Genomic DNA, 14,067 nt, shown 5'->3' with positions numbered 1-14,067 from the left:
AGACCAGATCTTAGCACTTTCTGGCTGCAGCACACCCAGGCCTAAAGTGGACTGCTAGGACTGCTCATTGCACAGCCCAGACCTGTACTGGCGACATCTGGACAACATGTAAGAAACATACAAGTCCCTGTAACATACAAGTCTAGTCCCTTTAGCACCCAAATGCATGATAGGTTTGTATTATCAACTAAGAAAGTGTAGAAGATTGAGTATAATGCTGGCACTCTCTGTCTCTCTGGTTTTGTTTTGTTGTTGCTCCTAGCTTTTCTCTTCTATATCTGACATCCTACACTCCACACACTGTTATCAACAGAGACAGACCTTCAGCAGGTATAATAGCTTGAGAGAGAAGTCACAAACTCCAAACTTATTAGACACCAGGTGTGGTCCCTCAGCTGGGGTTGCAATTTGGTAAGGTTAACAATCAATGCAGATACAGTGATATAAAACAACGCAGACAACTTTGTTAACATTCCAAAGTTTATGTTACTTCCCAGAGTGAAGCGTGTCAATAAATGTCACTGGATACTTGCTAAATCACACCTTTTTTATCCTTAGACACTAATTTATGAGCATGATTCCACATTAATTAAAAGTCACAATAATTACACCTCACCAAAGGAGTTAGAAATCAAATGATACAAAAATGTGAAAATCCTATGTAACAACAGTATGCAAGGTATTTAATAACAGACATTAAAGTTAAAAGAGGCCCCTGCGCCCTCACTATGCACTCAGCCTCAACACATCTACATGCTTATTTCATTTTCTTACATTTCTGCAACCAAAATACAGTTGTATGCTTAGCATCACCAACCTTCACACTAAAAGTAATGGCCTCCATCACAAATACTCTGTCAGGAAACACACTTGCTATTTCCTCCACACTGCTGAAGTACTGTATAGGTTCTCTCACATCCCGGTCTTGGTCCAACAGTTTAAACTTCCCTGTAACAAAAAAAAACATGGAAATTAGAGATAATCCAGTCTTTGGACAGAAATTATACTTTGTATTGTACTTGTACAGTAATATTATTTCACTAAACTCTAAACATTTGTGTGTTTTGTTGATCAGACAGAATGAAAAGCAAAGAATGTATCTATGATTTTATCATTTTTATAGGTTTATTCATACATTTTCAAGCAGAGGTTTCATTGTTCATATGGAGTGCTCTGAGGATGGAAGGAATTCATAAGAGACCAATTAATAGTGCTTTGAGTTTGCCATTATTTTTATAATGGTCTATAAAGAGCAGTTTGCGTAATGCTGAAAATTAGCCAGACTATTCCTAGAATTAATCCGTTAATTTACAATTAAATGGCGACACACTCGTTCTCAAAACAGAAAAAAGGTCAATGGATCGCAAAGAAAAAACTGTATATAGTACTGTCAAAATTAATCCTTTGATTGTTTTCTGACTTTACCGTTATTGAAATGATATGATTGAAAGATCGAAAGAAGAGCACAAAGAAGTAAATCAGAGCCATGAATGAAATCCTTCTGATTTCAAGAGCTGCTGTAACTGTGATAATGAGCATGATAATGATATTCTGAAGAAATATAAATCAATATAAAGGTATTACAGAGATGCCAAGTGCACATACAAAGATGAATAAGATGTAGGATGATAGAAAAACAAGAGTTTCCCTGCCTTGGATTAAATAACTGAACATTGGTACCTGGAACAGTGAGTACACACTCTAAGTGAGAGTTGGGATTTCTTTGCTTTTTGTCCATTTTATTAGTGCTTTATTACTGCAATTGCGCTTTAGAAATGGAATCTTTGTGTTATGTAGAAGAACTCTTCACAAGAATTTCAGTATTCAAAAGCAACTAGCAATGACCAATTGAAGTGCACTACGAGCTATTCATTACTCTTTATATGAGACCATTAATATTGAGGGAAATTCCAAAGTTCAATGTCTGGAAGTAAATCAGCACTCTGTACTGGTTTGGTAGGATACTTGGTTGGAGATAATGGTGCATGTTTACTTGGTGGAAGAGAATGAGAAAAGAAACAAGGGAACATTGTTGTTTAACCATAAAGATCTTGAACAATTAAAAAAAAGTAAAGGTCACTATAAAAAAATAGACTTTGGAACTTACTAAAATTGTCATTAAATTTTAAGAGCATTGTTTGCATAATAAAATAAATATATATATATTTTAAATAACAGGAGAATATTTTCCAAGGACTTAAGACCAATTACTTATTATACGAAATTCCTGTGGTGTTAGTGAGTTGCTAAGTTCTCAACGCCAGTTTCCAAGTTAGTTGTCACAGGTAAATGATTTCCCATCTGTGACTGCAGCTAAGCAGCCCAGTTGACCCAGGAGTTCAATTCTTTGCTTTTAATGAATTTTCTTGCAGAATATTTGACAGTGCTGATGATGTTTATCAGCTGTGAGTGTAGTTCACACGACTCTGAAGACCCTTCAAGTTCCATTGCCTAGCAACAAGTTTCTTTCCCATTTCCAAAGTAGCTCTCTCCAACCATGGAGCATAATTAAAAAGAAAACTATGCAGACATTTAATAGCAGATTGATAGAAAAGCTCATCGGCCTGGCAATGCACAATGCTTCGTCTTGTCACTTTTTTGATCTGCACTGTTCCTTGTAATCACTGAAAAAAATCCACATTCCCTGTATAGTCTTTAAATACTATACATGAAAAATATGAATATGATTATTTCAGAATATGATGCATTGATCCAAGATCTCATCTATCGTTTAGATAAATCAAAGCATGTGTTGTATATCTGATCTGCTCCCACAAAGTCAACCGCACTTGTATTATTAACAAGAAATTCAGTAGTTGGGTTAGATCTTTATACAAAGTGAAGGAGAGACAAACTTTGCCGAGTATATTTGGCGTAGTTTGTCTGGCTGAGGGAGCTTGGCAGCCTCGCCCAGATGCTCTCTCTGTGTTGTGAAGATTGAACAAGGTAGTTCCTGGGGGGGGGGTGTGGAAGTGGTGGTGGGAGAGGAACAAAAGAGATCTGCTAGGTGAAGTCACAGGCTTACCTGATCTAACAGACTTACCATATCTAACAGACAAGTGGAAGTGTGCAAGATTAGAATCTACCCAAATTTCTACTAAAACTTCTATTCAACCTGTTAATATTCCACTAATGCATTCCGCTATCATTACCCTCAATGCTAAGATATGAATAAGCAGAATTAAACTTTTGGTGGAAGAAAAAATATGACTTTGAAACCAAGATACCTACAGTACTGTACATGTGTGTGTCCTTTGCAAATTGTATCATCTCTGAATGTGTAAATAGATTTGCTTACTTTTTCATAAGCAGAGCAGTTGCCTGATGAAATCATATCGTTCCTCAATGGAAAAAATGTAAAAATGTTAAAATGGTATAGAAATCTGGCACTGGCGTGATCATTACTCCTGACCTAGCTTGAGTGAATTTTTAACACAGCTGTTGCACATGACATCTCAAATATAGCTGAAAGGTGGAGATAACATCATCTGGAATTGCCACAAGACCAAAAGTGGAAGCATTTTGGTAAAAGTCACCCAAACCCTCATTCGTAATTATAACATAGGAAGACCATGGCTGGACAACCCTCTGTAACACCACTGAAATTTGAGGCACTGTGGGAAATGCACCTTGTGTGTGTCTCCCTCAGTTTTCTCCAAAAAGGCCATTTACATCACAATTAAACTTCTTCAAACCTTCACTGGACTGTGCTGTGACTCCAAGCTTCCCTATAAACTCTTGATTCATTGTGGCCTTTTGATGTTCAATTCCATTCAGTTTTTTATTGAAAGAAGCAACTTTCAACAGCTTTCAACAGAACCTTGAGACTATCACAGAGCAGGTGCATTTATACAGAGACTTGATTACACACAGGTGGATTCTATTTATCACCATCAGTCATTTAGGACAACATTGGATCATTCAGAGATCCTCGCTGAACTTCTGGAGTGAGTTTGCTGCACTGAAAGTAAAGGGGCCGAATAATTTTGCACGCCCCACTTTTCATTTTTGTATTAGTTAAAAAAGTTTCAAAAATCCAATAGATTTCGTTCCACTTCACAATTGTGTCCCACTTGTTGGTGATTCTTCACATAAAATAAAAAATTTATATCTTTATGTTTGAAGCCTGAAATGTGGCAAAAGGTTGAAAAGTTCAAGGGGGCCGAATACTTTCGCAAGGCACTGTAAATGGTCAACTTGTTACACACTCCTGTTCTCGCTTTTAAATGCATACAGTATAGTGTCCACTTGTGTCCTCTGGTTCAATGTTTCACCGTCTATACTGAACAGTCGACTATCTCCACCTTTGATGATTCTGAATGCTTGGATGAATGCCTTTTAGTCTTCTTTGTTCAAGACTAAAAAGGTTCAGCTCTTTAACCTGTCACTACAGTACATTCCCATAAGCCCTAGAATGTGTTTGGCTGCTCTTCTCTGAACCCAATTCCAGAGCAGCATTATATATTTTATAATGTGGTGACCAAAACTGTAAAAATAATATTCCAAAATGAGACTAAATTAATTAATTATACAATTATCATAATCTTCTTTTCCATCAATCTCTTGGTGGGTTTTTTTTGCTTGCAGTTTATTGTAGTTTTTCAGCCTCAGTTTCAAAGTTTACTTCAACCTCACCACTATATTATGTTATTATTATGATATTATCAGTTCCCTATTGGTTCTCTCACTCCCTTTTGCATTACTCTGTCTTGATTGCTTGAAAAGACTAAGTCAATACAAACACTTTCTCTGGTAGATGCTCCAACAAACTGAGTAAAAAACTATTATTAATAAAAATAAAGATAAAAAGAAAAATGTAACAAGAAATAAAAAAATGTATTAATATTAATCCTCCTTCAGTTTTCTCCCACTAATGAAATGATTAACCCACTAAATATTTTCAGTTTCTGCGGCTGAAATTCCTATAGGATTTTACCAGTTTATGTGGGAAAACTAATATACTACTATAAAAACAAATTTAGTTTTTAAAACAAATTCTAAATTACATCATATTACATGTTGAATAATAATGCCTAACACTGTACCTTTAGAATGTTTTTTGTTTAATCTAACCCATGTAACTTCAGAGACTTGCTACTGTACCTCTACCTTTAGTTCTTGAGCCTGAATACTCTTTTTGATATATTGTTCTACAACTTCTAATCTCCTATCTCTCCTGTCTCTTCAGAACAGTGTGTATTCACTAATGTTGCATTCATCACCATTGTTTAAAGTTGCAGTAGCGGTTTCTTTACTACAATTAGAAAATTAGTAAAACAATCAGAAAGTTCCCATTAACTGTCTAATCATATTTTTATGTAGCGCTACCTTAGCAGGAGAGGGCAGATTTGATCATTAGTATAAATATAGTATATACTGTATGTAGCTGCCTAGAGCTGACCTATCCAAGTTAAGAAAATGCTTTATCAAAGGAATGTTACCAGAAGATGGAACAAGTACAACAGCAAGATAATCAATATGAGGGAAAATTAATACTTTCTTTTCTGTCTTGAAAACAGTTACTTTGCACTTCAAAAACTACCAGATTGAAATACTACCAGTATCTACAAATCTTTTTTGCACAGATTTTGCAGATCTGTTGCTCATTTTATTGTTTATGATCTAGAAGAACCACTGGTAAAACTGATTTAAAACATTACTCTGCTTCTATTTTGGATTCGGGATTTTTTTGTTTTTTTACTCTTGCCGACGTGGCCACAGTTACACCACTGCTTGCTTAACATCTACCATCTAATTTGCTAATAACACTGCTGTTTTGGAAAAAGTTACCCACTAAATCCTATTTCGGAAACTAATTTTAAAACACAACTCTAATGCTAGTTTGGATTTTGAATCTCATTTTGTTTTATTGCTGTTGGCAACTATGAATCTGTTACTGCCTCAATATTTACCATACAATTTTCAAACATATTGAAAATCTTACCATCTCTATGCCACTGAGGAAACTGCTTCTAATACTTTTTTTCTGCAATTTTTCTTTCAGAAATTCACAGTAAATGACCTTTCACTAATATTTTGAGTTTAAGAACATTCTTTAATGTAGACATTTTGGAAACAATTACAGTATTTGCTGCTTAAAAGTTATTATTAAGGAGCCCTTTTTACAGGCTGCATTATACAGTATATGACTACCTTTGTCTAAATCTTTCTAAACCAGAAATGTATGAACTGGGATTGTCCCACACTCCTTGCCTTTTGATTTGAAATGAGTCTGCAGGGTGAATGGGATTCTAACGCTCTGGTTATACTTTACTGACTTTTGGCGCAGCTGATATTTATGGTATAAGGAGATGACGTCATAAACGCAAAAACCAAAATTGTGGTATGAATCTCTCAAATTGTGTCCTCTTTGTTGAGCTGACTACTATAATTCAAAAACTAGGGAAACCACAAATTCTAGCCCTAACATACTTACAGGCCAGCTGAATGTAAGATCTATGTCTGGTAAGTCATTGTTACTAAATGACTTATTTTCCAAAAAAACGTATTGTTTTGTCTTACCAAGTTTTTGAACATGGTCAGTTTGACACCACTTACAGTGGGTAAAATGTAAAAATAAAAATTTAAGAATATATTTGTATTGCCAGATAACATTGTTGAGTTGTTTACTGCTCTCAGTAAAGTCATAAATACCGAAGCTCCAGTTCAGACTCATTACACTTTAACTTCATTTTCATGGACATCTCTAGACATCATTCTCCATGGTTTAAGGATGACCCCAAAGCCCTCAGACATAAAGGTTAAGTTGGAGCAGCAATTTTGGTCAAAAGCTCATAAATAAGTACTTTAATTTAATTTGAAATGGGATAAATCAAACTGCTTCTTTGAAATTATTTTTTCTCTGAAAAAAATAGTTAAATTTGAACTCAGTCATCTTCTGTTGTTTAGGATTTTTCTCCCACTTATAACCCAATTTCAATTTCTGTTTACCCTGCAAATACTGTAGTTCAGCTCTCAAGACTTTTGAAAATGTGACTGTCTGTAATACTGTGAAACTGATATGTCACTTTAAGCTACAGTATGTCCAATTTCTATTAGCTTAGATCTTTAGCCAGACAGGATTCTTAAAGAGTGCATGCCGATTCTTGGCCAATACTATGGACCTGCAGATGGATGTAAGGTCAATACATGATCTATGGATTCTACTGTTATATGAATATGATCTTTAATGTGGTTTGCAAAGTTTCTTCTTGCACTGTTGCCTTTTGCTGCCTTGGTTCTTGTTTGGACATCTTGATCCTGAAAAATTCTCCTCCTAAGCCTGACAAAAGCCCTACTGGCACTGCTTATCCTGCAGCATATCTCCATCTCCATGTCAGCCTTAGCCAAGAGCACACTGTCAAGGTAACATATTACATAACATTTTTGTTATGTAATGTTAACATATTTTTTAGAGTGTTCTTGTCAATATCAATGTGAATTATGGAGATTTGTGGATCATTGCGAGTTGCAGGTTAATAAAGATTTTGGTTCTTTTTAATGTTTCCCTCAAGATCTAGCAGGTTTTATACAATAGTAAAGGAAATTATGCATTGGAGGTTTGCCTCAATAGGTTACAATTGCTTCACCCCTTAAAGGATGTTTGTAATTAAGATAGCAAACAGGGTTGAAACCAAAATACATGCCTGTTTAACCCCAGTTTCCACTTTGAAAGGAGCAGTCTCGGCTGTGAGACTGCTAACTACAGCTACTGACATTCCTTCATGCAGTAGTCGCAAGATCCGAATTAATTTATTAGGGAAATCAATTTTTGACAGTACAGTATTTGCCAGAGGACATGACAGTCTACAGAGTCAAAAAGGTTTAGTTAAATCAATAAACGCCAACGTAGAGTGGTTGATTTTGTTCCTGGCATCTTGAAGCTGTCATGCTATAAGGATCATGACAGTTGTACCTCTGGATTGCTAAAAGCCATGTTGTGACTCAAGTATTTCCTCTGACAAAGGTAGAAGCCAGTTTATTAGTATGCAGGAGAGTATTTTGCCAGTTGTGGATAGAAGGGAGATACCTCTGTAGTTGCCACAGTCTATTTAATCCCCCTTCTTAAAAGTGGTGACTATAAGGGTATCCCAGCAGGGATTTCCTCCTTCTCCAGATCATTAATAGTCCCTCACATTTGCCTTGACGTTCATGCTGGGAGGTTCACCCTTCTCCTCCTTTACGGGTCACTGAGGGATTCGGAGTGCTATATTTATTTCCACAGTGGTATTTCTATTCAGCAGCTCTTAGAAATGGAAGCGTTTTCTCCAGCAGGAATTGACAACATCATTGTCCTTCAAGAGGTCTTGTCCATCTTTAGAGCAAAGGGAGTTTAGGTCACGGTAGCTTGTCCATACATTGCCTTTGTGACATTAAAAAAGGCCCTGGTGTCACCTGAGTCAATAAAATTCGGGATCTCTAGGGCCTTCTCTGTCCACCAGCTGTTCTTATGTTCCCTCACTTTGGAAAGAGCAGCAAGATCTATCTGAAATGTTTTCGGCTGCTTGCAATGACTGCAGTTCTGCTTTCAGGCCTGTCAATGAGGGTCTGCACATTCCGGACTCCAATATTCATTCATTTTCCTTTGTTTCTAATCACATTGGGGTGTTCCCACTGAACATGGTAATCCAGTTAGGATTATGAGGCAGGCTATTTTAGGGCACCTTAGCTAGCCCCTTTCCCATGTGGGGCGAGCAGAGCGGTTCCTTAACAGGACTGCTCAGTCATGGATGCAGCTGCCAAAAAGCTCTCTCTACCTCGGTCCAAGAGCTATTGTAGATGACTGAATCTGACATCCACTGCCTGTGTGCCAGTTTGTGGCTAGGAGCTCCTGAATCACACTACTCTTCTCCCATCACCACATCATGATTGCCACAGCACTTTGTTTGGACAGTTAATTTGGGTTTCCACCGGGAGAACACCTGTGTGCGACATCTTTTAATGAGGATAAACGTTTAGAAGAAAGATATAGCAATTTTTCTAATGTAGAAAAAATACATATTTTCTCCATGGAACTTGAGAAATAATACCTTCCTGTAGACAGTGCAACTTTTCTTCTGCCAACATAAGGTTCCTTTCTCCAATCACAATGTGAATTCAAATTTACAACATGTCCTTTGTCCTTTGACGGATGCTATTGTTTATCCATGGTATGTTTTCATAATGCTAATTTTTGTACCCAACACCCAGTACTTGCCCCAAGATGGTTACATCTGTCATCTAACCCATTAGTAAACAGATGTTGTACCGAATGTTTACTGATTGTGCTGGTGAAGTTGTCTTTATTATTTCTGAAACTAATTTCACAGTCTGATGATTTATTACATGCACTTTAATAATGTGAGGCTGCGTCTTATCAGGAGAGGTAGAATACTTACACAAATAAAGTTATTCAGCAAAAAATTGCTATGAAAATGACCAGATTTGGATGAGTGGTAAATAATTACAGTGATAACTGATATCTGACTATTTTGCATTAAGGATATGTGTCCAAAAATATAATCACTATGAAAAACTTTCATTCCTTTGCTTTACCTTCACAGGCTATAAGGTCAAATGGTCTCTCATTTGTAACCATGATAAGATAAGATTTTATTGTCCCCTGAGGGAAATTTTTATGGACACCCAGCACTCCTGTACATTTAAACAGAATGCAAACAAAAAAAAAACATTGCACATTCTATTACAAAATATAAGAAAAACATTGCACATGTACAGTATAATACATAACAACATGTAACATTTATAACACATCACAAGAGTCAAAATTGTGTTTATCCTTGACATTTGCGTTGACATCTTTAATGGACAGTGGAACAAAAGAATGTTTGTATCCGTTTGATTTACGTACATTTGGGAACCCTAAAACATTTGCCAGAAGGAAGAAGTTGATATTCAGAGTTGAGGATGTGGGAAGGATCTGAAATAGTTTTTCCTGCCTGTTTGATTATGGATTTTTCAAAGATTTTAGTATGGTGAGTTTAGAAACTGTACTTATGAACAAAGGTATAATGTACCCAACAAATATTCAAACAAGAATACAAATCCAGGTTTATGGTAAGTAATCAAATCATTCAGTAAAAAGTGTGTGCTCAAATATAACAGTTATCATGACTTAAGACGTACACAGTAAAAGTAAGTAGATTTTTATGAAACCAGATAAGATTTCTAGCATTTGTCTTGAGGAGAAAACTGTATCCTTACAGTATGTCAGTCCTGCCTGTAGTTTCATTTCAACAATTGTGGTGGTCCTAAACAGATCATGGGTTAGAAGTTAGAAGTACTGTAAGCAGTCAATGTTTAGAAAAAACTTTTTTTTATCTTTATCTGTGACTCTCTCTATATATATGAATAAATGTATGTTTGTGCATACAGTATATGCATACACACAGTGACTATAATCCACAATATCCTGTTGATAAGGAAGCATGTCAGTTCACACAACTAGCTGCATTTAGGCAGAACAATGGCTACAGCTATGTCAGTGATGCAAAGTAACCACATTTAAAGACATGGAAATCACTCAAATCCTAGTCAAATTAGGCCCTGACGGCATAACTAACATAAATTTCGGTATCTGTCATAAGTTAAACCCTGTGACCCACCAGCAGACTGTGACTGCTGCATAACAGCTTCATCTCCAGACAATTTAACCCTGTGAAACTCAACCATATCTCTTCTTTCTTATTTGGATCAATCACGCTTTCAATTTCTATTTAATTAATGTAGATATGCAACACAGGGTCATGTCCATAACCGTTGACCTCAAAACAGCTTCATTTTATTAGATTTAAAGCCTAATAAATTTCTAAAGTATTCCGTTCTCAGAAATTCATATTGTGTCCACTTATCAATAAAATGTTCATGATATTCATTATACAATATTACACGCATTATTGCAGATCACCCTGAGATGATGTATCATGAAAGGTGGTATATAAAATAAAGATTATAATTCATCAAATTATCTATCTGAATATAAAGCTTATGGGAAACGGAGTGCACTCTACAGACAAAACACACTGATTGTCATTCATGTTCATGACACGAACTGGAAAAAGCTAACCAGGTGTGTCTATAGCTATTTTATTTATTGTTCATACTCCCAGTGCACAATGAACAAAGTAAATGTTATTTAATCCTGTATGAAATAGGTATACTGTATGAAACTTCATGTATTGCTACTAAAAATACTTCTAGTTATGGATCAGAAATGTGAGTAAAAGGAAGTTATATCATTAATGTTACATAAATAACAGAGATGACAAATTGCCATTCATGGCAGTGCCAGAAGTGGTACAGGCCTTACACGGACTATTGACATGAGAAAATCTGACTTCCTGAACTGAAGAGTACTTGTAATTGAGAGTGGCAGTGACTAAGACTATGCAGTCATATTTGACTGATATATGAATGCAGTGATGTGTTTAGAGTTCTGTACTGTCTATACCAAAATAGTGATAACAAGCAAGTACCTCCAATAATCCATTCATGCTAGAAGATGCCTTTTGCACTAAAAGCATAGATATGATCCTAAAGATTGAGAAAGCATCAGAATGGAAGAGCAGTCTTGTAGTTAAGATTCAACCCCAATTTGTGCCATGGCAAGTGGTAGGTCCATTTACCATTAAACTCCTTCAGTCTTAGAGCTGCTCCGCCTACCATAAAGCCTATTAGGATTCTTGCAAACAACTGGTAACCAATTTCACAACGTTCTTCTTCCACGATAGGTTGTAGATGTACAGTACTGTACCATCGGGATTACTGGCTGTTCTGGGGAATGAAGGCTGCATCAGAATGAGACCTACTGTTATCTTTGTCTCCATGAACCTAGCCTTTCAGATCAAGGTCGCATTCTGTCATCACATGCATGAACAGTTTCTCCACAATAAGAGCAGTCATCCACCCCCAGTACTCAAATGGATGGTATACATGAAGAAATGTGACATCGGTATCAGCTAAGAGATCATGTCCCTCTTCTGAATTTCCCCCCAAAAAATATGGGGGGTGTCTGAACAGGGAAGAAAATCATTTAAGAAAGCTCATCGTGGCAAGATCACCCAGATGAACGACAAAATACATCCCAAGACACCACCTTCTCAATCTAACTGAGACTGTGTGGATACCAAATCTGAGTTATTAGCCATCTTCGGGTTCAAGGATGACAATCATCCTAGACCAGGAAAGATAGCCATTGAATCATGTGTTAATGTCTAACCATTGTCCATTTTGTGTCTACGTTCAAAACATTTGCAATCTCAGTCTCATGACAGTTACTTAAGTAACTGTATGTACTGTACTTGTAGGCTATTATAGAAGGAAAAATAAAGTGTTCTTTTTTTAGATTCTGAGTGTATGGTATTATGATTTTCTAAATTACAAGCTATATTTATCTTTTTTTTCTTATTGGTTTTATGTTAGTAATGTTTTTTCCCCACTTTCACTTGTATTAGCTATATCCACCATTTTCAGTAACCACTTCACCCAATACAGAGATGCAGTGAGCCAGAGTCCAACCCACCAGACAATAAGCACTAGTTTAAGTTCTCTAATAGACCCTACTCTGATGAAAGTGTCTCATTAACTTTAGTCATGATCATTGAGATACCAATAATGTAGTATTTTTGGAAGACCCTAATTCCCTGATACTGGTGCTACATTTGAAAATGGAAACATACTCTGCCTACAAAATAAAACATGCTGAGGGCAGATGTCAAGCATTAAATTCACAGTGATGAAAAACTAGACAAACCTTTCATAAGTGAAATGAACTTCAGACAAGTAACTGATTATTTGTGTTATGCATCGCTTACAAAACTCATACTGCATTTCTTTTTATTAAATGTCTTTTATAACTTGCATGTTCTATTATGTTCTTTCTGCTCATAAAGCTTTCAATATTGTATTTCCATAGAAACCAGACCCAGGCCTGAAAAGATCCAACAGCTAGGCCCCATTCATTATCTTGCTATTCTCATGCATACCCACTATGCAATACCCCACACTGCTACTGATCTCACAGTGGCAGACATTTGAATTAGGGTGCACTAGTGTATAGATCTATCAAGAAAAACAGCAGCAGAGGATGTAATTACAGCAGTATAACAATAAAATGCAGATACTGTCACTCCTTCTCTTATAATTTATGGTAAACATTTATAGAGGATGCCACATGTACTTACACATACTTGTTGTGGAGTTAAACAAAGGAAATAAAGAACAGAAGATGCTGGCAACAGGTTCTGCAAAGGATGAATTTACTTATGAGTATGAAGACCTGAACCTCCTGAATATAAGAATATTACACACAGAAAAAAAACTGCAAAAGAAATAAGAAATTATAAGTTAATATAAACATCTACTTATACTTCTATTTTAATAGAGACATACTGCATTAGCTTGGTTATAAATATAAAGAAATGGAAATATTATTTTATTCACGTTTAACTGTTCCCTCATGAGATAAATGGCCCATACAGTAACATTGTTTTCCTCCAGTGCAGTTGTCTTTGTTACACAATGAGAGTAAAACTCAGAGGCCACATACTGTAGAGCAGATCATACAGAGAAGAGAGAAATTAAGGGGGGGCTTTAAGAAGGCCAGCTTGTACAAACCTAAATGTAGCCAGGATACCAGGGCCAGCACTCCTACTCTTATAAACAGTGCAGTGGGATCTTAAATACAAAGTAATCAGGAACCTAGTTTAATATCTCATCTCAAGGCTACCTTCTGAAGAACAGTTTCCCATGTTACCATACTGAGGAATTGGTTCAGAATGTCTGGCTTTGTTACTCCATTGTGACTTGGAGCAACACTGATTTTCTGTAGCATTTTGCTCAGATCAGCTTCTGGCTCTGATGGGATCAGACCAACAAGGTGGTAATACTAAGTTCAAGAAAACAAGAATGAGTGACCAAAGACAACTCAAAGAGAGAAAGGGTCTTGGTCAACTCGAATATTTTTGTAGTGAAAAGCAAATGTGTTTCTTAAAAGCACTAACTCAGCTTTGACCCTCTCATTGATCAAATGGCTGTTTATTTTCATTTTTTAAGGGGAGAGGTTGAAGA

At 36.2% G+C, this 14,067-nt stretch overlaps 1 protein-coding gene across 2 annotated transcripts in view; it reads right to left on the bottom strand.

The window, feature by feature from the left end:
- The window catches only part of garem2 (GRB2 associated regulator of MAPK1 subtype 2), a 79,861-nt gene that overhangs the window by 26,560 nt on the left and 39,234 nt on the right, over positions 1-14,067 (bottom strand). For both annotated transcript variants that reach the window (XM_088625461.1, XM_088625462.1), the window contains exon 3: positions 818-948. In XM_088625461.1, the coding sequence (XP_088481587.1) occupies positions 818-948 (131 nt within the window). The remainder of the gene's footprint in view (positions 1-817; positions 949-14,067) is intronic.

Source organism: Lepisosteus platostomus, chromosome 3, assembly GCF_059453375.1.
Source record: "Lepisosteus platostomus isolate fLepPlt1 chromosome 3, fLepPlt1.hap1, whole genome shotgun sequence".
In the NCBI taxonomy this organism is placed as follows: Eukaryota; Metazoa; Chordata; class Actinopteri; order Semionotiformes; family Lepisosteidae; genus Lepisosteus; species Lepisosteus platostomus.
The sequence above is the reverse complement of the archived record's forward strand: the minus strand, read 5'-3'. Positions and strand labels throughout refer to the sequence as shown.